Source organism: Anabrus simplex, chromosome 1 (genome assembly GCF_040414725.1).
Source record: "Anabrus simplex isolate iqAnaSimp1 chromosome 1, ASM4041472v1, whole genome shotgun sequence".
NCBI lineage: Eukaryota > Metazoa > Arthropoda > Insecta > Orthoptera > Tettigoniidae > Anabrus > Anabrus simplex.
In genome coordinates, this window is record NC_090265.1 from 687,193,710 (window position 1) to 687,216,571 (window position 22,862).

At 38.6% G+C, this 22,862-nt stretch overlaps 1 protein-coding gene across 1 annotated transcript in view; it reads left to right on the top strand.

Annotated features, from left to right (window-relative positions):
- Nucleotides 1-22,862, top strand: part of LOC136857325 (ubiquitin domain-containing protein 1) — a 42,635-nt gene that overhangs the window by 1,720 nt on the left and 18,053 nt on the right. Inside the window, exons 3-4 of the mRNA XM_067135914.2 lie at nucleotides 12,727-12,849; nucleotides 12,927-13,045. Of these exons, the coding sequence (XP_066992015.1) occupies nucleotides 12,727-12,849; nucleotides 12,927-13,045 (242 nt within the window). The remainder of the gene's footprint in view (nucleotides 1-12,726; nucleotides 12,850-12,926; nucleotides 13,046-22,862) is intronic.

Here is a 22,862-nt window from a genome sequence, read left to right on the forward strand (position 1 = left end):
TATAATTTTACCTTCCGCAGCCCAGCACTCGCTACATTCAGCTGCGTGCTGTACGACTGTCGTTTGTTTGCACACTCGGGTAGAATGTTGTCGAGAGGCGATCAGGGCTGCCAACCTCTGTACTTAGGAACTAATGAGTGGTACTGTTACTGTTGCTGGTGGTGATTATTGTTTAGGATTCTTGCTGTGGACAAGACCATTGGTCTGGGCAGTTAGGATTCTTACCGTGGACAAGACCATTGGTCTGGACGGTTAGAAGCCGCGAAGCGGCCTTAGGCACCTAGTTTCAGTGAGGAAACACGATTGGTCTGGGCAATGTATTTCACATTGTTTCCTTTACATTGTGTTTTTTGTTTGTGCTTTTATTCAGCCAGGGTTGGTAACACAATGTACCTATCAGCATTGATGGCAATGATGTCGCATTCCGTTCACGTTCACCAATAAGAATTACATAAAATCAGCTTCATGGTCCGTATCGCACTTCAATAGATTCACAATTAAGTATTTATTTATTTTCCACCTAGTCGATACAATGATTGCTTAAGGCAATTTTTAATGGTCAAATAACTGTTATTTGTTTGTTTTAATCTTGTCAATCTTATGTTAATTTTAAGGACACTTCCTCTAAAGCATTACTTTGTCAATTTTATATATTTTTCATCTAAACAGTGTTATGTGGCTGAAGATGTTGATAATATACGAAACATGTACCACTTTTGACCATTAAAAATTGCCTTAAGCAATCATTGTATCGACTAGGTGGAAAATAAATAAATACTTAATTGTGAATCCACCAATAAGAATGCGAGTAGTTAGGCTAGCCATGGCCGATGGCGGCTGCTGCTCTTATTAGGTTATAAAAGTAAATGTACTTCTGGGGGCGGGATGGTGGGTTCCTAGACATCGCAATGAACACATCTCTCCTCTACAAGGTATTCCAAGTAAGATTTGCATTATTTTAGCTTCCTTATAATGTTATAAACTCTGGGCTGCAGAAGGAAAAATTTTGCCGGATATGGTGAGGTCAACTAAAAGCTATAAATAAAGCAAGGCGAAGCATGGCGTCAGTTTAGAGAAAAATATGTGTTTATTAAAAATAAACAAGAATAAAAAGTACGACAAGTAGCAAAAAAAATAATGATCAAAAATTTACAAGACTCAGAGTTACTCTCTCAGCTTGATAAAGTCCATCTTGAGAATCAAAATATCGTACAAATATACAATTGTATGCTGACACACATACTTAACATTACAAAGCAAATTTCGTGAATTTCATTCATTTTAACACATTGGCTAACGTGCTCGCACCACGCACCTGGATTTTGTTTTTGTTTACTCTTTCAACTGTAGATGAGTATGTTCCCCTTTCCTGCATGCTTGACATTGCAGTGGGGGTCCCTAACCTTAAGAAAAAGACATGATTTAATGCACAAAGGGGAGACAAAACTAATCTGACTGTACAATATAAACACGCTGAGTGGTAAAACATCCTACGCACAAATATATACACCTCAGTCATGAGCACCACAAAACACTGTGTATCGGAACCACACATAAAATCATATAAATGGCAAATATACACAATCAAAGAAACAAAAACATGTCATATTTCCCAGGGGTCACCAAGAAAAGCATGCTGCATTTACGCGACTCTCACTCACTCAAAGTCTCGATGGGTAATGTAAGGAAATAAATTTACACTTTAAGCAACACTTCCTATTCAACGTACCCCCTGCGGGTGCGGGGCGCACATGTAGAATACACCCGCGGTATCCCCTGCCTGTCGTTAGAGGTGACTAAAAGGGGCTCTCAACTTGGGAGTGTGGATTGGCGACCACGGTGCCCATAGCTGAGTCTTGACATTGCTTCCACTTACTTGTGCCAGGCACCTCACTTTCGTCTATCCTGTCCGACCTTCCCTGCTCAACTCTTGTTCTTTACCGACCCCGACGTTATTATAGCATTCAAGGCCTAGGGAGTCTTTCATTTTCACGCCCTTCGTGGCGCTTGCCTTTCTTTGTCCGAAACTTCATTTTTTGAACGGACGAATCCCTTCTTTTTCTTCTTTTATCTCTATCTACCCCTGTGGGTGTGGAACGCAGAAGGAAAATACACCCACGGTATCCCCTGCCTGTCGTGAGAGGCGACTAAAAGGGGCGACCAGGGGATGATTGTCTTAGAACCATGAAACTACTTTTGATTAGTACCATCACACGGGGAACACCATGGGTCGCCTTTACTTGCGAGTAGTACCACCGTATTAGGTACGAAATAGGTTCGTGCTTAGTAGCAGCAGTGGGTGTGGTCTGGGTTTCCAGTACCCATGTGAGCAACACCACGGGTCTGGGCGTTGCCTGTGATTAGTACCACTATGTGAGGAACACCCTGGGAATACCGGCGCCTGTGATTAGTACACCTAGGTGAGGAACCCCATCGGTTTGCTTTGGCTCTGAGTGGCGCCATTGTGTGAGAAACACCATAGGTCAGCGTTACCTGTACGACGTACAATACTTGTGAGTAGTACCATCATTTGTGGAACACCGTGAGTCTTCGCTCCTTTTGATTAGTACCCCAACATGACACATACCATGTTTCTACTTTATTAGTGATAAGTACCATTCTGAGGGGCCTTTGACCTGGATTTTGGACTCCTTTGGACATTAAGTATCCTCGATTCAGGATTGTGCTTTAGAAGTGGTCCCTTGGTCAGTAATACTATTATTTATGATAGTTTTTTGAGTCGGATCCACTGATTGTTTTAAATTCATGGCCATCCATTCATTCTTCACGACATTTTTTATTTTGGTCAGTGGATGATTTTGAACTTTTACTTTGTCATTTCGTACCGTTAGGGGCCGATGACCTCGATGTTAGGGCCCTTTAAACAACAAGCATCATCATCACCTATTCAACGTAGGTTCCTGAAATAAATTACATGACACAAAATCAATCAACTGGTGGACTCTTCTCTAGTTAACGTGGATTCCTGAAATAAATTGCATGACACAAACTCATAAAACTACCAGAGTAGGCTTTAACTTTCAACACATGACTCAGCGTTGGTTCCTGGAAAAGATTACTTGACACAAATATTTCTCAGCGCAGTTATATCATTTAAAAAATCCAAGCTAAACGTTGCGATATAAAAATCTCATCTACTGCAACAACCTCTCCTCGGTAGACACACATATATCACCCTCGCCAACACACAGCGGAATGACTCAAAAGCGGAGATTCAGTCTTCCAAAATAATGCAGCAAATATCAAAACACACAGGGTCCAACCCTTAACACACGCTGCTCACCAAGTCTACCCGAAGCAAGTCACAAAATCATGAGAATGCAGGCCTTTCAAATGAGGAACGTGTCCTCTTAATCATAATTGCCAAATATCACATGTCCTAAAGTTGCCATAAACTGATACAAATATAAATGACGTCTTCTAACATTCACTCGTATGAAAAGAAACAAGACCGCACTGGTCACAAATCAAAGCACTTGCGCTCATAAAGTTAAACTTGAATAATAAAGTGGCCAACTCTGTAATAATACCTAAAGACAATGCAGAAATTCTGGCTAAACATTTCAACAAGCTTTTAAATTGTGAGGAACCTACAGAACTCCTTCATTTGGACACCAACACCCCGATAAAAACATCACCAGAAAACATCAATCCCCCCACAATAAAGGAAGTCTACCAAGCTCTGAATAAATTAAAAAACTACAAAGCGCCAGGAGAAGATCAGACCTTTGCGGAAATCTGGAAATATGCAGGAACCTCAGCAAAAGTTGCCCTCCATCAACAACTTGTCTCTATCTGGATTAAAGAAGAACTACCAGAACACTGGACAACAGCCCTCATTCATCCTCTGCACAAAAAAGGGGACAAAACCGACCCTAATAACTACAGGGGAATCTCTCTCCTAGACATAACATACAAAATATTTTCAATAATCATCCTTAATAGGATAAGTTTACAACTTGAGAAAGAACTAGGAGAATATCAAGGAGGTTTCAGACCCTGGAGGAGCTGTCCTGATCAGATCATGAGTCTTAAGTTGATAATGGACTATAACAGGAGAAGAAACAGAGATATGGTAATAACATTTGTAGATTTCAAGAAAGCTTATGATTGCATCCATAGAGAATCTCTGTTTAAAATTTTAAGACACCTTGGACTACACCCCAAATTAATAAACATGATAAAATTGACTCTCACCAATACCAAGTCAAAAGTGAAGTTTAGGGGTGAAACATCAGAGACATTTGAAATTAAAACTGGACTACGGCAGGGAGATGGGCTCTCACCACTATTATTTAACTGTGCTCTAGAAATGGTAATGAGGGAATGGTTTAGAAAATGTCCCCCCAAAATAAAGATTGGCCGAAAAATCAAAACAAATTGCCTGGGTTTTGCTGACGATTTAGCATTACTAGCAGTGGACATAAAAGAAGCAAAAACCCAGATATCAGAACTTCAAAACATTGCAAATAAAATTGGCCTCAAAATATCATTTGAAAAAACAGAAATTATGCCCCAAAAACCAACACAGCTAAAAGAAGTCACCATAAATGGTAATAAAATCAAAATAGTAACTCAGTTTAAATATCTTGGAGAAGTAATAACACATAACTTAAATGAAAAAATCTCAATCCAAGTAAGAACAAATAGATTAGCTAAAGCACAAAAATTAACATGGGATATCTACAAAAAGAAATGTCTATCAATAAATACAAAAATAAAACACTACAACACAGTTATAAAACCGGAAGCTACATATGCAGCAGAAACACTCTTTTACCTGAATAAACAATCAAAGACTGACAGACTTCAGAAAATTGAAAGGAGGATTGGAAGAACCTGTATCAACAAAAAATATCAGAAAGATGGACAGTGGCGGTTAATACCTAACAAAGTCGTGTACAAAGAGCTAGAACCCATTACAGATACTATGCGAAAGAGGAGACTGGGATTCTTTGGACATATCATGAGGATGCAGGACTCGAGACTTCTGAAACAACTAGTACAACACAATCTCGTCTCAAAAAATACCACAACAGGATGTAAATGGATCAGAGAAGTAAGAGAGGATCTGAAGGAAATAGGCCTTACAACAGAAGACACCAAAAATAAGATAAAATTGAATACAAAACTCAAGAATACAAACCTCCGCTTTACCCTTACACAAAACAAACCAACAACACGCACATTTTCAACTGAGGAAAGGGCACGAAGATCGGAGCGTCTGAAGAAGTACTGGGAGGACCGCAAAGCCCGAACAATCCCTTCAAAGAGACCTGAACAACGGACTGACTAAAGTGATCCTATGTGGTCATAAAAGAAGAAGAAGAAGAATACCATAACTTGAAACTAAGAAACTGCCACATAGACATCTATCATGTCTGAACATCTGAAAGTTACTGAAATATCTCACCCTTCAACTGAGGCAACTCGTATTAATAATAATAATAATAATAAATTTACAGAAAATTTATTCTAAATATTCAGAACTTGGAATAAGAAACTGCATTCGAGGAACTCGTGAATCAATCACTAATTTACTATCATCTTGATATTCAAATAATCATGAAGATGACGCTACCAAAATTTGTGGATCCAAACGCCACTATTTCACACATTCTCATTCACACATCATGCTATAAATCCCAGAAAATGTGACAGCATGTTTCCGTACACGTACACTGCGTCTCAAACGTCAAAGAAAAATAAATAAATAATATATGAGGCTAAAACAAGACGTTGACTCGTAAAAAGAATGATGTTAACCACTCAACTAAAAATCTGAATAAAATGAAAAGAAAGCAAGCTGTGACCTCATGCAATCGGTCCACATTTACGTTACAATAATACATTTACAAGACAGGTTGCAATATAGAAGTTTCTCGAAGACCTAGAAGAGATCATCAGTGAAGAGAGGGCAGTCATCATCGGAGACCTCAACGCACAGCTCGGGATAGACAGGAATGACTCTGAGAAGGTGATGGGACCACATGGCAATGGGAGAAGGAATTCAGAAGGTGAACATCTCCTAGACTTCTGTATAAGAAACTGTTTGGTAGTAAAAAACAGTTGGTTCGACAAAAGAGTCAGTCACAAGATTACCCATTACAGCTGGGTTGGATAGAGCAAGACGATCATTGACTATGTCATTACAGATAAAGAAAGAATTAGACTTGTGACTGATGTCAAAGTGATTCCAAGTGAGAACCTCAATAGCAACCACTGGTTATTAGTAGCAGATCTGAAAGACATTAATGTACCAAAGATAACAACCAGGAAATTACATAAGATTAAGGTGTGGGAACTACAGCAGATTGGAAAAAGGACCGACTATTGGGACCGTATAAGAGGACGACTGCCTATGGAAGAAGTGGTGAGGTAGAGTGGACAAGATTTAAAAACGCCTTGATAAAAGAAGCGGAAGACAAGTGCGAGAGTAAGGGAAAAAGAGACACCCTGGTTAAATGTGAGAGTAAGATCCTCAATAAAGAAAAGAAACATGGCACAAAAAGAACGAGATAGAGAGAAATCCAAGCCAGAACCGGTAAAGGACGAGGGGAAGATCAGAGACCTCAAGCAAGTTTACCAGGACAAGAAATTGAGAGTTAAAAGAGTAGTAGAAGACGAGAAGATAAAGTGCTGGGAGAAATTTTCTCAAAAACTGAAGGAAGACAGCAGAGGCATTATGAAACTATTGTTCAGAGTGGTCAAAAACAAAAGGAATTCAGTTGAAACCAACAAAGCAATTGAGGATCCGAATGGAAACCTGGCCAGGAAAGAATAGGACATCAGAGAGGTTCTGAGGAATCATTTTGATCACCTGTTGAACAGGACAGAAGCAGATCAGAGAACAAAAGAACCAGCTGTTGAAACGTGCACAGAGGTACCTCCCATTACATGGGCAGAAACAGGAGGAGCCCTTAAGAAGATGCCGCAAGGGAAATCCCCAGATATTGATGAAGTCAGCACGGACATGATTAAAGCAGCAGGAGTCCAGGGTTTACAGTGGCTACACAGAGTGCTCAATGCAGTTTGGAAAGATGGCAAGATACCTACTGATTGGAGCAAGTGTGTCATTATCCCCCTGTTTAAGAAAGGAAATCGCCGAAAATGCTCCAACTACCGGGGAATAACACTCCTTTCTCATGGGCTTAACATTCTTGAAAAAATCTTAAAGAGCAGATTGCAAGTCATTTTAGAGGTACAGTTTGAAGAGGAACAGTGTGGCTTCAGGCCTGAAAGGTCCACAACAGACCTAATCTTCAGTGTCCATATGTTTATGAAAAAATATTGGGAAAAGGGCACAAAGATCTGTTTATGGTTTTCCTTGACAATGAGAAGGCATATGACAGCATTGCAAGAGAGAAGATATGGGAATGCCTGAGAAAAAGGAATGTGCCAGAGGGACTGGTGAGGAAAGTTCAGATGCTGTATGAGAACTATACCAGCTGTGTACGATTGGGTGACAGACATTCATCCTGGTTCAAGACCAAAAGTGGAGTCCCGCAAGGCAGTGCACTATCCCCATTATTGTTTATCACCATCATGGATGACATAATGAAGAATATCAAGAAAACCTTTGCTGATGTTATGATCTGGGGAGAAACTGAGGAACAAGTACAGTTGAGACTCAATGAATGCAAGGTTAAGTTCCAGGAGTTCAATCTCAAGACAAGCTAACTCATAACAGTAGCGATGGCAATAAACAGAAAGGGACGATCAGCGAACATCATGCTAGGAAACCATCCACTAGAAAGTATGGAAAGCTTTATGTATCTCAGCAGTGTAATATCTCGAGATACACTAGCCACAAAGGAGGTGGCAAATGGAATGCACAAGAGCTCTCACTTTTACCAGCAAGTACGAACACTCCTCTGGGATCCCAAAGTACCAACAAAATCAAAGCTGGTGATGTTCAATCAGTACTTCATACCAATCTTAACGTATGGTATTAGGGTTGCCAGATTTCCAGATGGCAAATAAGGAACAGTCGCTCGATTCCAGATAGCAAATAAGGAACACTTCCATTTCCTTGCCATATAGTGGTTACTAATTAAGGCACCATAGCCATGGTTAAGAGAAGAGACCAGGGTTACAGTATATTAACAAGTAAATACCAATTATAATATAACAGCATCAGCATGAAATATGTAGGTACTTAATTTATTACAAATAATGCATTAGTCTTTACATTGAAATGAACATTTCACAAGTACTTGTCATTTGAAGAAGCAATTTGTAACAGTTTCTTATTCAACAAAACTTCCTTGAGAAATTCCTTACAATTCTCATCGTAGTTGAAGTACACAAGAAGTTCATTTGTTTATAAATATACTGAGCATCCGTTTGTCATCTCTCCATTTTATCACCATTAGTGAAAATACTCTTTTAGTTTATGAATTCAATGTAAATTTATTTAAGACAAACGTAAGTACCATAAAAATGTTCTTCAGTATTTCTTGGCCAATTAACTCGGTGATACATACTCACCTATCTGGTATTGTTTTACTTAGGAGAGTTAGTTTTAGCTTCTCACCAGCACCACTCTCACCAGAAAACAAATTGACAATTTCTACAACTTCTGAACACATGTCATCAATATTCAGCTTTTCCTATAAACCTAGTGTCTCCACTAACTAAAATCTTGCTGAACTGAGGTGAGTTTTCTAGAGTTATACAACTCATCAGTGAAAAAACATTAGAAACATCACTAAAAATCAAGCCATTTACATAGATAATTAACACAAACCTCATAGACATGTATAAAATCATTTTCACAGACCTTAATTTACCCCGTAAACAAATCATTCAATTTACTGTATTGTGCAAGTCACTTTGTAACCAAAAAATGATTTCCCCATTCAAGACTAAGAACTGCCTTATTGAAAATATCTGCTAAATGTAACGAAAAATGTAGATACAATTCTACCAGAAGTCTTTGCTAACCAGAATCTGATTCTGAGGAACCTAACAAGTATTTCTTAATGAATACTGGACAGTCATCAACACTCGAAAAATAAGATACTATCGCTAGGAAGTTTCTCAGCAGTCTTTCAATAGCAGGCTTTATAGAAAGCCATCTTGTTGGCACATGTCTTAACAACTTAGTGTATTCAATATCAAGAAACTGAAAGAATTATTTTAAGTGTGAAACTGTTTTTGCTGAATTTGAAAATAAATTGAATACTTTAACTATCGACATTTCGATATCAGTTTACATAGAATTCATCCCAGCTTTACATGAATTGTGAACAACATGTGGACAACAATTAGACTTAACCAAGGTTGGATTTTCTGCCTTTATGTGTACATATACAGAATTTTTTCCCAAAACTAGAATTTGTGTTGTCAGCAGTATAGCTTGAAATCTGGGACAACATTAAACCATGTTCCAAAATTTTGTTATAAATTTGTTGAGACATTTTTATAGAACTTTCGTCCGCATCTTCATAGAAGTCTATAATTCTGTTACAAATACCTAGTTTTTCATCGAAATACCCCACAGCTGTTGGGAAACATTTTTGGTTTCTGACAGAAGTTTGACATTGCAGTCTGTGCTGACATAACTTAAGTGGTGTTTTGCAGCATGGTATACAAGCGGAAGTTGCGATGAACTTTTCTGGAAAAATTAGGCGTACATTAGAGTCTACTCATTTAAAAAATGTACGCTGGCCCATCTCTTACAATGAAAATGTTGACTTAAATTTTCTGACACAGAAGAATTTTTCTGAAAGTATCTTTTCAATACACTTGCATGCTATGCTGAATTCTAACACTCATTATGCGAAGCACTGTTGAAATGTTGTCGTACATCCGTTATTCCGCCATGACTAATAGAAAAGCCTTCTCCAGCTATTCCAGAGCGCACTCTGCATCTCGCTTTGTAGTTACTACACACGACGTGCTGTAATTCTGGGAAATCTTTTTCCCAGACAGAACGATACTGCTGCAACCTCCTGTTCTTCTTTGTGTCATTCTCTTCAACTTCATCGACCTCTTCTTGTTCTTGTTATTTAAAAATTTATCCATTATGGTTATTACTCAAAATATTCCATGTGGTGAATGAAGCTGTCGTTTATATAACACACTATGCGAAAGCAATTTCTTGTTTACCGCACACGTCCTGCGTTCGCTCACAATGCAAGTCAAGAACAAAATGGAGGAGACTCTTGCTCTACATGCCCGCTAGTACCGTAAGCACACTTCCAGACGTGCTGTTCTCAACTGTGATGGCTGATCATTGGTCAGAAATCAGATTACAGAATATTTTGATCATAACCGCGCACTTTTTCGATACTATACTATTGTCTAAACCGCGATATTTTAAGAAACAGAACATTGGGCGTACGGTATAAAGGGTGCACCGTACACGTAACAAAATGAGAAAAAAAGTATTGTTCCGGGCAAAACCGTACATCTGGCAACCCTATAAGGTACTGAAACCTGCACCCTCACTAAGAAAGACTCATCAAGGTTGCAGGCATCTGAAATTAAGTTCAACAAACCAAACTTGACAAGTTGAGGAATGATGTGGATAGGAAGGAAGCCCGGATTATTACATCATTGTTAGATCAGATGAGTATGTTCAGACAGGTGGTTTGGGCATGTAATGAGGATGGGGCCAACAAGGACAGCATATGTTAACTTGGAGCGACATGTGGCAGGGAAATGGATGGTGGGAAGGACAAGAACCCACTGGATCGTAAAGATGGACATTTGCAGATCGGAGGACAATGGATGACGTCATTAACAAGAGAACGTATCTCAATCAGATAGAATGGAAAAGGCTCGCCAACAGTACCCGGGAAACTGGAACTGTAAAATGATAATGATGGTGAAGCTTCCTAACATTTACTTTAATAGGACGTAGTCCTTCCAAACAAAAGCTAAAACTACTGAAATTAAATATCACTGCTAACCTATCCCCTTTTGCTACATTAAAACGCATGCACACATACAGAATTAGTTTGAAAATTTAGTACTCATCTATTTCGTTGACCTTTCGCTGCCTGCCTTCGGGACAGCCAGCTCGTCATCGTGTTATCCAGCCATATTGAATGTGGTGCCTTCAGAATAGAACTGGGTCAGTCCTTGTGTCTCCATCCAGCGTAGATATGTGATCTCATAGTCTCCATCGCTGCTTCTGGATGTTGTCTAAAACATCCCCTCGTTCACGTTGAAGAAAACTGGGTCAAGATTAACCTGCCAGTTACTAGAATACTACCGCCGGGGTAATTTCCACTGACCGTGAAAAACCCGTTCCCATTCAGCCACGGAACAACTCTTCTCATCTAACTCCATAACTAGGTCAAATATTTCCCATTTAAATGGTGGACTGGACATAGTGAAGTTTATGTGCTTGAAAAATCTATCTAAACGGGCAGGCTACTATGCATTGAAATTATTATCTGAAACTATTCTCTCCCGCTGCAAATTGAAAGATAAATGCCATTCTCCCAAAGTTTAAAATCTTGAATAGTTTAAATGCAGTCTAAGAGTCTTCAACAAAGTTACAAATCAACACACGATCAAAATACATAAGTCCTGACTTGCACTTGCGTAAATAATACTTCTTCTCACAACGTTACCTGCACAGAATCTTGCCAAATAAAGAGTCGCTAGCCCACGCCCTAGTCGCTTTTATTAATTGCCCTCTCAGGTGCGGTAGTGTGCTCGATTGGAGCCATCACTTACATAAATCAATGCCTAGCCAAAATGACTGTGACACTATCATATCATTGGTTCAACACATAGTGTACCTGACACTTAATTCAAACGTATATTGCAAGGCTTCTCTAGCCTCTTGCTGGGCTTCCGAAATGCATAATAAAGAACCTGCATGGTGATAGATCATTTTAATAAGAGCCTTGGCCAATTCATTTATCGCAGGCAATCACACTTACCGGTATAGAATTCCGGAAGCAATACTGTACTGTTATGAATTTCAGTCAGTGGCAGAGACTTTTGATCCAAGTGGATGTGAAAAATATCACCTTGTACCTTGTAAATATGACAAGGCAAGTTTGCGGTTCAAGGCATGTAGCTGTTAACTTGCATGTAGGAGATAGTGGGTTTGAACCCCACTGTTGACACCTGAATGTGGTTTTCTGTGGTACCCTTTTTCTTCATACCAGCCAAATGCTGGGGATCTACTTTAACTAAAACCACAGTTGCTTCCTTTCCAGTCCTTGTCCTGCCCTAATCTATCATCACTGTAAGACCTTCCTAGAACCGTAGCCATAGCAGTATTAGTACGAGGTAAGATTTATATGATTTACCTTTCAAAGTAATGTAACGTGTGCTGTGTTGCATATAGTACTGTTTTAACCTTTTAACATTGTACATGTCTCAGCTCAAAAGACCTGCACCAGATCTCTTTGGAGGCCATATGCTGTTATTATTTATAGGCCCTACTCTTTACAAATTCATTGAAGGATACTTAGATCAAGGGCTGAGATAATTTTAGAGAAGAATTTCACATGTTATAGATTCTTTTGTAAGGCCCTGGTTATAGGAAGAGGTTATACCAGCCCTTCAATCACACACCGCTTTATTTTATTTTCCTTCTGTTTGACACAACACTTAGAAGTGATTGCTAAACAAAATTCTAGTGCACGTTTTGAGGAAAGATGAACATTCTCACTTTTTCTGTTCTGTTTGAGTACTTGTTTGTCGACCTCTAATTTTGTAATTGTTTTGATGTAGGTTTCTTAACTGAATGTTACGACGAGCTTGGCACACGGTATCAAGTGCCTGTATATTGCCTGTCATATCCCATCAACATTGTAAAAGAGGATAATGGACGAGATTCACCAGCAGAGTGTTCAGGTTTGTGTTACTTTTATCATGTATATTATGTTTATTCCTTTGTTCTTCTGAAACTAATAGAAGATTTCTTCTTTCAGAACCTGTTGATGGAGGAGCAGAAATGGTGCTTAAGCTACGTCTATCTTCCACTTGTACTGATGTTAAGTTACCTGTGTCCAGTAAAGACACTGTTGGTATGGCCAAGAAGAAACTGCAGGTATGATAATACAAGTTGTTCCAAACTGTTTACTCTCTTCGAACATTAATAACTAGAAAACAAATACCAGGAAGCATGGATTTTTTTGTATGTCACAAACCTTACAGTTACAAACATTCAGAATGATCTCCTTCAGCAGCATCACATTGGGAGCGGATTCACAGGCGGTCACAATTGCATCTCTCATGAAATCCTGTGTCGGTAGCTTCATAGAGATACACAGTTCTTCTGAGTTCCCTCCGATAAAAATCTAACAGTATTAAATCAGGTGGTCGAGGTGGATACTTGAAACTTCTCATCGGCCTACCGTCCCCGTCCTCCTGACAAATGTTTCTTCCAAGAGCACGGATACATCTCAGTGGTAACAATAATAATAATTTTGTGTTGCTATTTCTAGCGTGGTACAGCCCTTTTGTACCAATGTGGGTGGGCATTGTAATCCATATACAGGGTCTCTCTTATAAACCCAGACCGTCCAGCAACATTTGTACTCTCCAAGAGTTAAGCAGCATTACGGAAGGTGCACACATAGTTCTTGACCTTGCAAGGAGCGTGCATGTGTTCGACCTAGTGGCTAGCATCAGTAGCCAGTCTGAATCTCAGCTGTTAACATGTTGAGACAGTTATCATTGCAACACCATATTTTTATATCTAAAAGCACAGAACACCAATATATAACACAAGTGCACAGTCCATGTTAGAGCTTGGAAACAAAGATGACAGCAGTGCTCCTAGTGGTATGGCTGCCAAGTGATAGCACGGCCGAATGGATCCCTCGCTGTGCTAGCGAGAGCGATGGCATCACGATGGCCGCGGTTATAGGTATGAGAATCTTAGCTTGCAAAGTACCTCCTGGTATGAAAACTTTCGTTTTGTTATATAGAATATCCCATCTCCCCACATGTTTCTCAATATCTTAACATGTTGAATAACATGTAATAGTCAACATTTTTTCTCTCATAATGAATATGACATGACTGAGCAATATGTTTTACTACTGGTTCATAAATTACTTTCAGACTTTCGTATACATATTGAAACAAAATTCAATATGTTAAAATACTGAGAAACGTGTGGGGACGCGGTATATCCTAAAAAACAAAACGAAAGTTTTCATACCAGGTAGTACTCTGCAAGCTAAGATTCTCGTACCTATCACCGCGGCCAGCTCGCTAAATTCGGAAACCTACAAGCTGAAAAATAAACTTTGTCATTGGGAACAGGATCACAATGTTGCATATAATGACATTGTGTGTTCAGTTTGGAATGAGGAGCTTTGAGTGGTTTGTATTCTGTGGGAGAAACACTAACATAACCTTATTAATCCATAAAAACAATATCATGATGACATTTGAAGTTTATTGAATTGTAACTTAATACATTGAAAACACTACAAACATTATAAATGACAACAGGAGAAGCAGATGAAACTGATCTTTCCTTCGGTGAAAGGATAGATACATGAAAGAAGACAATCAATCATCAGCGATCTGCGTTTAGAGTTGTCGCCGAGGTGGTAGTTTCATTACAATGTTCACCACCACACAAGTCTTAAAATTGCCTAGTTAATGAAGACTACAGTACCATGTTTTCAGCAAAAGTACAAGCATCAATAAAATACATATATCTTCATTATAGACGGTTATGCCCTTCACCGTTCAGCCTGCAATCCTCTGTGAATTAACTATGTCTCTTCAAAGCCCTCTTTTCACAACTAGCTCTGTGGTTTCGTTTAGTTCTACACCTCTGACCTTTAAGTGGTGGCGATTATTGATTTGAGAAGAAGTACAACTAATCAACTAGTTGCACCAACCCACGCTCCCAAGTTTGGAGCCACTAGGGCCGCTTTGAGTCGCCTCTTATGACAGGCAGGAAATACTGTAAGTGTTATTCTACATCCCCCCTCCCACAGGTGAATCTGACCTTAAAATCCCTGAAAACTCTGTCTAATCATCGCCTTGGTCTCACCCTACCTCTCTTACCCTCCATAATCAAGTCCATTATTCTCCTAGGAATCATCTTCATCCATTAGTTCCTCCCGTGGGTGGGGGCGATAGAACAACACCCACAATATCCCCTGTCTGTCATAAGAGGCGACTAAGAGGGGCTCTGGAATTGGGAACGTGGGTTGGCGACCATGAGGCCCTTATCTGAGACCTAGCATTGCTCCCACATGCTTGTGCGAGGCTCCTCACAGTCTCTCCTATCCAACCTCCCTTGGACAACTCTTGTTCTTTTCCAACTCTGGCGGTATTACATATGGAGGTCTAGGGAGTATTTCATTTTCCTGCCCTTTGTGGCCCTTTTCTTTCTTTGACAGGTTCCTTCATTTGTCGAATTATCAGATCCCAGGACTCTTAGGACCACTTGCTAGACCACTCAACCATTGCCCATGGTTTACGAACTAGGATGTGACTACAGGAACCCACACCACGAACCCATGAAGTGTAATACAGATAATATTTACAACCACACAAGTCTTAAAATTCCTCAGCCTACATATGACAATGTTTAACCTAATCAATGAAGGACAAGCAGTATACAATAGGCTGTACACATACAATGCTTACAACCACACAAGTCTTAAAATTCCTCAGCCTACATATGACAATGTTTAACCTAATCAATGAAGGACAAGCAGTATACAATAGGCTGTACACATACAATGCTTACAACCACACAAGTCTTAAAACTAAATTGCCTAGACCATCATATGGCGTAGCAAGCCCAATCGACCAATAAAGAAAATATATTGGTGCCAGCAAAAAGGACAAGCAATCATACAATCTATACAACTGCACAAGTCTTAAGACTACCTAGCCCTGCATACAGCTAACCTTATAATAAATTCTAGCAAAATGAACACTGTTTACAAACACAATTGTTACTGGGATTTGAATTTTTTATTAAATCTCTTTTGTCATGTCCAACTGAATACTTTCTCTTGACCAAATGTTTACACTCTTTTAAATGAGAAATGTAAGAGCTGCCTGCAAAATTACATTTTCAAGACAATGTTTCCTATAAAAGCAGTAGGCTGGCCTGGAGAATACACCTTTAAAGCTATCTTCTAATGCTTCTGCATGACCATATTTGTCCAAAAATATATACAATTGGTCATGAATATGAAGCAGAAAATCTTTCAGTTGTTAACTGGCATACTGCAAGTTAGCTGGTGAACTATTTTCTTTGAAATGTGTAAATAAATGGCTTTCAGTCAAGTTAGGTGAATATAGATTTCTCTTGCACACATCACACTCATTATTTATACCTAAAACTTTCAAAATATATCCTTCTACATATGTCACAGCTTGAATGTCCTCCAAAAGTTCAGAGTAGGATTCACTAGTCTGACTTGAGACAGTAATATATACCTTCACGATCAACAGAGCCAGTGCCACTTACGTACTCCTGGATTGTCATCATCAGCACTTTTAAAAACTGATATAAATTGCTAAGGGGAAAACAATTATCTCTCTCACACTTACCCATTGAAGGGCAAAGCCATATTATTTCCAATACACGTTTTTAAAGGTATTACAAACTGAAAACATGTAGGATTTGTGTTAGAAATGCCATGTGTCATATGCAACATAATTCTTTCTCTAAATGGTCCTGATTGAGAGCTTTCATATTAAGATACCTGAATCCTACTATACCACAAAAACATAACAGATCTTATAGTAATCTGCCACCCATCAATGAAACTGAATGTGCATGTCTTATCTCTACCAGTTTTAAGGTCTCTTATTTTCCAGGTACCCATCTCTTTTAGAATAGTGCTCCAAAACTCAATGTATGGAGAATTTCCTGAAAGGGTACTTCTATACATCTTACTTTCATGGGCATTCTGGTTACACCTGTTCAAAGAATCCAGAAGGTTGTCACTTGCTTCTACAAATTCTGCTGTGTATATAGTTCTGAGGGCAACACTTTGAGTAGCTACATATGTTTCAATTACAACTACCACAGTATGGCTTAACTGTGCAGCAGCAACTTTAACTTTCATTCTTACATAGCTATCCTGGTAGTTGAAATGTTGTTTTCTCAGTTTGGGCAAAGTTTTAAATCTTTTCGCTTGGTCTATATTGAATATTGAATGTACCGGTATTTAAAATTTACCACCCCGTTATCATTAACCTGAATCTTATTTTCAATTAAGGCACTTCAGGTATTTTTCAGAAGAAGGGGAACATCATATATGACAACAGTTGGTTCACTATTCACAAGAAAATGGAATGGACTTGGGTCTATCTAAATTACCTTGACAACGGTTTCTGATTTTTCGAGCCATGGTCACAAATTGTGCAAACAACTTTCAACCCTTACTTATAACAAATTGAATCAGCTGTTATAAGGCTACATTACTTGCTGGTACTGAATTTGTGGTGAAATAATAGGCAATTACAGTATTTGTTTCTAAGTTGTATGAATACCTCTTAACAAGAAAACTAATGCATGATTTGCTAGAGCAGGTGACCTTCCTAAAGGACCAAGATCTTCATACCGACATATACCTTGTTTATTAGCCTCATTTTCTAGTGACATTTCATCAAATAGGAGGGCACAGTATTTGAAGGGTCAGGGGGAAAAAGCAGGAGGTCAATATTTGTACAACTTGAGAAAAAGCAACTTTTGTGCTTGACTTCCCTAGTTCTTTCCGCTAACAGCAAAACTTTGAGTGCTAATTTCTCCTGACTTGCCTGTTTTTTTTTTTGTTTTTGTTTTTCTCCTCTAAATAGATGCGCATGGTCACTCCAGTGCTGGATTAAGGTGTTTGGGGGCCCTGGGCTATTTAAAAATGTGGAGCCCCTTCTTCGTAACATCACGTAATTGAAGTCATTAAAGAACTACTTCCACTTAAATTGATGAATAGGGAAGTGTTGAAATAGACTACAATTTTTCTCTATTTTTCATGTTAATATTTCATAATGCCAAAACATATATTATATCACTATCAAATTGATATACAAAACAGAACTTACATTTTTTGGCACCACTAGGATATTTTCTATCCATTTTACAAGAACATTACAGTTGTAACTTACGAATGGTTCAATAATCAGAGGTGAACTGGAAGTTCTCTTCCTGATGCAAAGATATAGTATAGCATGCGCATTCCACCGTACTTCCCCTGGCCCCTCCTGCTCACTTCCCAGACCACTTCCCCATCTGCCCATACTCGCAAGCTGCCAGATTTAAATTTTCGTCAACAATAAACTTTACAATAATTACAATGCGTAAGTAGCGAGGATTCGTGTCTCCGGACGGTAATTGATTCTAGCAGTGTTGAAATACTAACGCAGGCAGCTGATAAGAAGGAAGGAAGAGTGAGTGTTCGATATTTTGCGAGCGTAAATATTCATATACATGCACGGAGGTGGAGCAGCAGGCCTGTTTATACAATTTTAGGTTCGGCCAAGGGCCGGGCCCCCTTGGCATGCGGGGCCCGGGGCTGCAGCCCCTTTAGCCCCCCCCTTAATCTGGCCTTGGATCACTCTGAAGCGGACTGTAACAATATCTCAATTTCGGTGAAAAAATTACTTACCTGGTCCCCCCCCCCCCGACCCTTCATTTGTCAATATCAGACATTTTAGAACCTCTACTTTCAGCACTTCAACTATGGATGGATTAAGACCAGTGTCATAAGGTATTTGAGATGGTAAAGAGTTCAAAGGCCTGACAGAGGGAAGATTATCAAGTAACCAAATATCGATATAAACGAGGCCCACATTTATAAATTGAAAGTGCCATAATCTTATCCTCATTCTACCACATACCAAATAGAGCATTCTGTAACTGAGCACTAATAAATGATTTACTGACAAAAAATGATACTCACCTTCATCCATAACAGTTTGTTTTCTCCAATCTCAATCTCTTCAACATCACTTAATACTGAAATCTAGATTACAAATCCTGTTTGTGAAATTACTGAAATTTCATTTAGGCCTACATTTCTATTTTATGCCATGTTATTACCTGACACAGGCATGTCTAAGTTACAGGGATTATAGGGGACAGTTTCCAGATGTTTAGTATGAATATAAAGTTGGAATTCAAAAGGACAGATTGGAGCAAATATTAATTTATAGCACGAAGAGTAAGGGATTGGAATTAATTATCAGGGGAAATGTTCAATAAATTACCAAGTTTGTTGAAAATATTTAAGAAAAAGCTAGGTAAACAAATAGGTAATCTGCCACCTGGGCAACCACCCTAAACACAGATCATTGATTGATTGATTGATTGATTGAACAACATCATAATTTAATTGGTGCCTAGTGTGCCGGTAGTTAATAACGTCCTTTTCAAGAAAATGTTCACAAACATAAAAACTAGAACAATTTACACCATCACTCACACGACACACATGCTTCCACTGCTTCAGAGAATCCTTATTTATGAAAATGCTTATTCTTGATGTTGAGATTGTCAGTCATATCGACATAACAGCCACTTGTACATGCTGAAAACTTGCAGAAGTACTTTAACCTCAAGGTGTTACCTCTCTGAAATAAAGAACATCACATTTGAAAACAAAGTTTCAAAACTGAAAACAAATGGAAGGAATGAAAAAGTATGATTTAATATACTATTTATAAGTACATTTCCGTAACTTACCTTCGCTGTGCTTAGCATCTTTCAGCAGGAAATATTATCTCACATGGTTTATGTTCTGACTACATGTAGCTTATAATGAAATTGCAAAACTACAGAACTCAAACATATACCAATACTTGGACATTAATTGTACCCGAAAAAATTGAGACTCCTTCTTCGTCGCAACTTCTTCTATAGTGTTAAGCCGTATAGAACTCATTCGCAATCGTCATTTTCCAATTTATGACTGTGATTATGAGCAAAGAGAATATTACGAGCATAGGCCACGAGGCCAAGCCAGCCAATCGCAACGTAACTCTTCCCCTTGCAGCGCCTCCAAGTGGTATGGCCCTGAAGTACGGCCTGTTGCAGTTTTGTCGTATCTCACCTTCACCCCTGTGTGTAAAAGTTATCTTAAGTACGAGTCAGTTCGACGGGTTCGCAATGCATTTGTTCAGTAAATTCCTGATGAAATGCCACCTTCACGAGCACAGATTCATGTAATTGTAAATAAATTTAGAACTACTGGCTAAGGGCTCAAAATACATGTGCGCACACAAACAGTTTTAACAGAGGAAAAGCTGGATGATATTGGTGCGAATCTTGAACGGTCACCAAATAAATCACTCACAAAATTAGCACAACAAGTAGGGGTTCAGTTTCTTCTGCACGCAGAGGTACAAAGCTGTTACACATCAAACCTTACAGGTTTACACGGGCCCATTGTTTAAAATCTGCTGATCCAGCCACAAGAGTGAGATACTGTGAGTGGTATCTTGCATAATTGAATGGTCGTTTTTTTTTTTTTTAATATATATATATATATATATATAAGGCTTGTTTTCATCTTGATGATCGTGTGAACAGTCATAATTCTTCCTCTTGGTGTACAGAAAATCCTAATGCTGTTTATGAAGTCCCTCATTTTGAAGGATGACATTTCCAGCCTCTTTTATAAGGTAAGATTTCATATAAGATTGTATACACGCTTAAAGCTGGGCGGCTGCGCACAACGTAAGTTAGGCTGAGGCAGCTGCTGTAGCGCAGAGTACAAACGTGTGCTCATTCTGGATTTATAAGAGAGACCCTGTATAGCAAGCTGCATGTTAATGTGGTGGATGATCATGTTGTATGTGATGTATGAGTTGCAAGATGTTGAGTACAGATGCCCAGTCCGTTAGTCAAAAGAATTAACCATTTAAGATCAAAATCCCTGTATCTGCGTACACACGCTCTCTCTCACACACATAAACATTGCCGTTATAGCTTGCAATACAAACATTCCCATCAGATTGTCTTTAATTAAATATAACAAAAACTTGTCAGTTTGTCAAACACAGTGCAATTACAGTATAAATTATAACACTATAAACATACCTGTAAAAATACACACAGTTATAAAAAGAATGACATGTTTCGTTCTACAAGAACATTCTCAGATTCTATCAAATCACTTAAAACATGCTTATACAGTAGAAGTCCGCTATTACAAGTACGGCATATAATGAGAACCCCGATAAACCGACAGTGTTTTGCTGTCCCTTCATAATTCCTATATTAAACTGTGTATTATCCTTCGGTTACAGCGAGAACCCTATCAGTGACGCATCCTTTATTATGAGCAATTAAGTGCGCACAATTTTTTTCCGTTACCGATATTTATGTACCCCAGCGATTATGTTACATGCAATCGTTTATCTTCGTTATTGTTTCCTTGCTATGTCCACTAGCGAGTTCTCTCGTCGACATTCGAAGGTGATGTCGGAGTCTGTTATTAATGCCCGTCAACTTCTGGGATACAGTACACCTCGAGATATGGCAGAGTGCATAATTGATTTCAGAGGTTAGTTTATATTTTATCACGTCTGGTTAAATTACAGAAAAGTTATTGTCATTAAAATTTAAAGCAAGAAGGTTAGCATTTCACTACTGACGCTTGAAGTATGTTTTTCATATGTATAGTACGGTTATGTTAGGATAGATGACGCTGTAAAATAAGGAAACTGAAACGTTTGCCACAAAATGCGATCAATCATCTTTGGCACAGTATAGTTTTCTCACTATGTGCATTTGCAAGCTCTCTCGTCAACATTCGAAGGCGATGTTGGAGTCTATTACTAATACCCAACGACTGCTATTCTCTAACAAAAATTCGAAATGAAATAGGATAACAAGTTCTTGTAATAAATGCATAAATAACGTGGCTGATAGCAGTTGTTATCTCCTTAAAAATAACGATCTCTTAATTTCAATGTTATATACTGAAATTAAGTAAGAATGTGATACACCTCAAGATATGGCAGAGTAAATCACTGATTACAGAAGATAGTTCATATTTTCTCGCGTCTAGTTAAATTTCAGAAAGGCTATTCACATGTAAATTTTTAGCGAGGATAACTCATTTCTCTGCATGCGTTTCAAATATGTTTTCATGGCAGGTTAGACGACACCATTTGAGAAGAAAAGTCTGGAGTGATACCGTATTTCTCCAAATCCAAGACAATGCTTTTTTTTTTTTTCCCCTCAGAATCTCACACGAAAAATCAAGTGTTGTCTTGCATTCACAGCCTAACAGTAATGAAAACCACTGGCAACTACCACGGTAACCACGCTTCTTTTCACCCCTGATGAGGCCAATGACCTTCGATGTTAGGCCCCTTAAAACAACAAGCATCATCATCTTTTCACCCCCGCATGCGCATGCACACACAAAATTCGTTGACAATAAATTACCGCTTCTTTATTATACATCACTAGCCATGACAACTGATTGTACAGTGCCTGTGTGTAACGTCACTGGATCTGGGGAAATAGTGAGAGAAAATGGCATTCTATTAGCCTCTACAAAAATGTTTCTCACATCTGCAAAATGGCATCAAAACATGCGAGCCTTCGAATTCTTAGAAAGACCACGGCTACTTAGTGGCAGAGTTATAACACGTCTACTGTACCTGACTCTTAATATAATTAAGTTTTATAGACAGCAGGAATATTTTTGTGATGGTTAGTCATAAAGATACGTGGAACAGGTATTGCCGGCAAATTTTCAACGGGTTCTCGTCGATATTATGATGCCAATTTTAAGTTAATGGTTATTAAACACTCAGAAATGTAGAATAAATGTGCAGCTGCAAGTAAATATGGCACAGGCCTAACTAAAGTCAATATTTGGCATCAGCATGAAGACAAAGATAGCTAAAAAAAAAGTGTATCA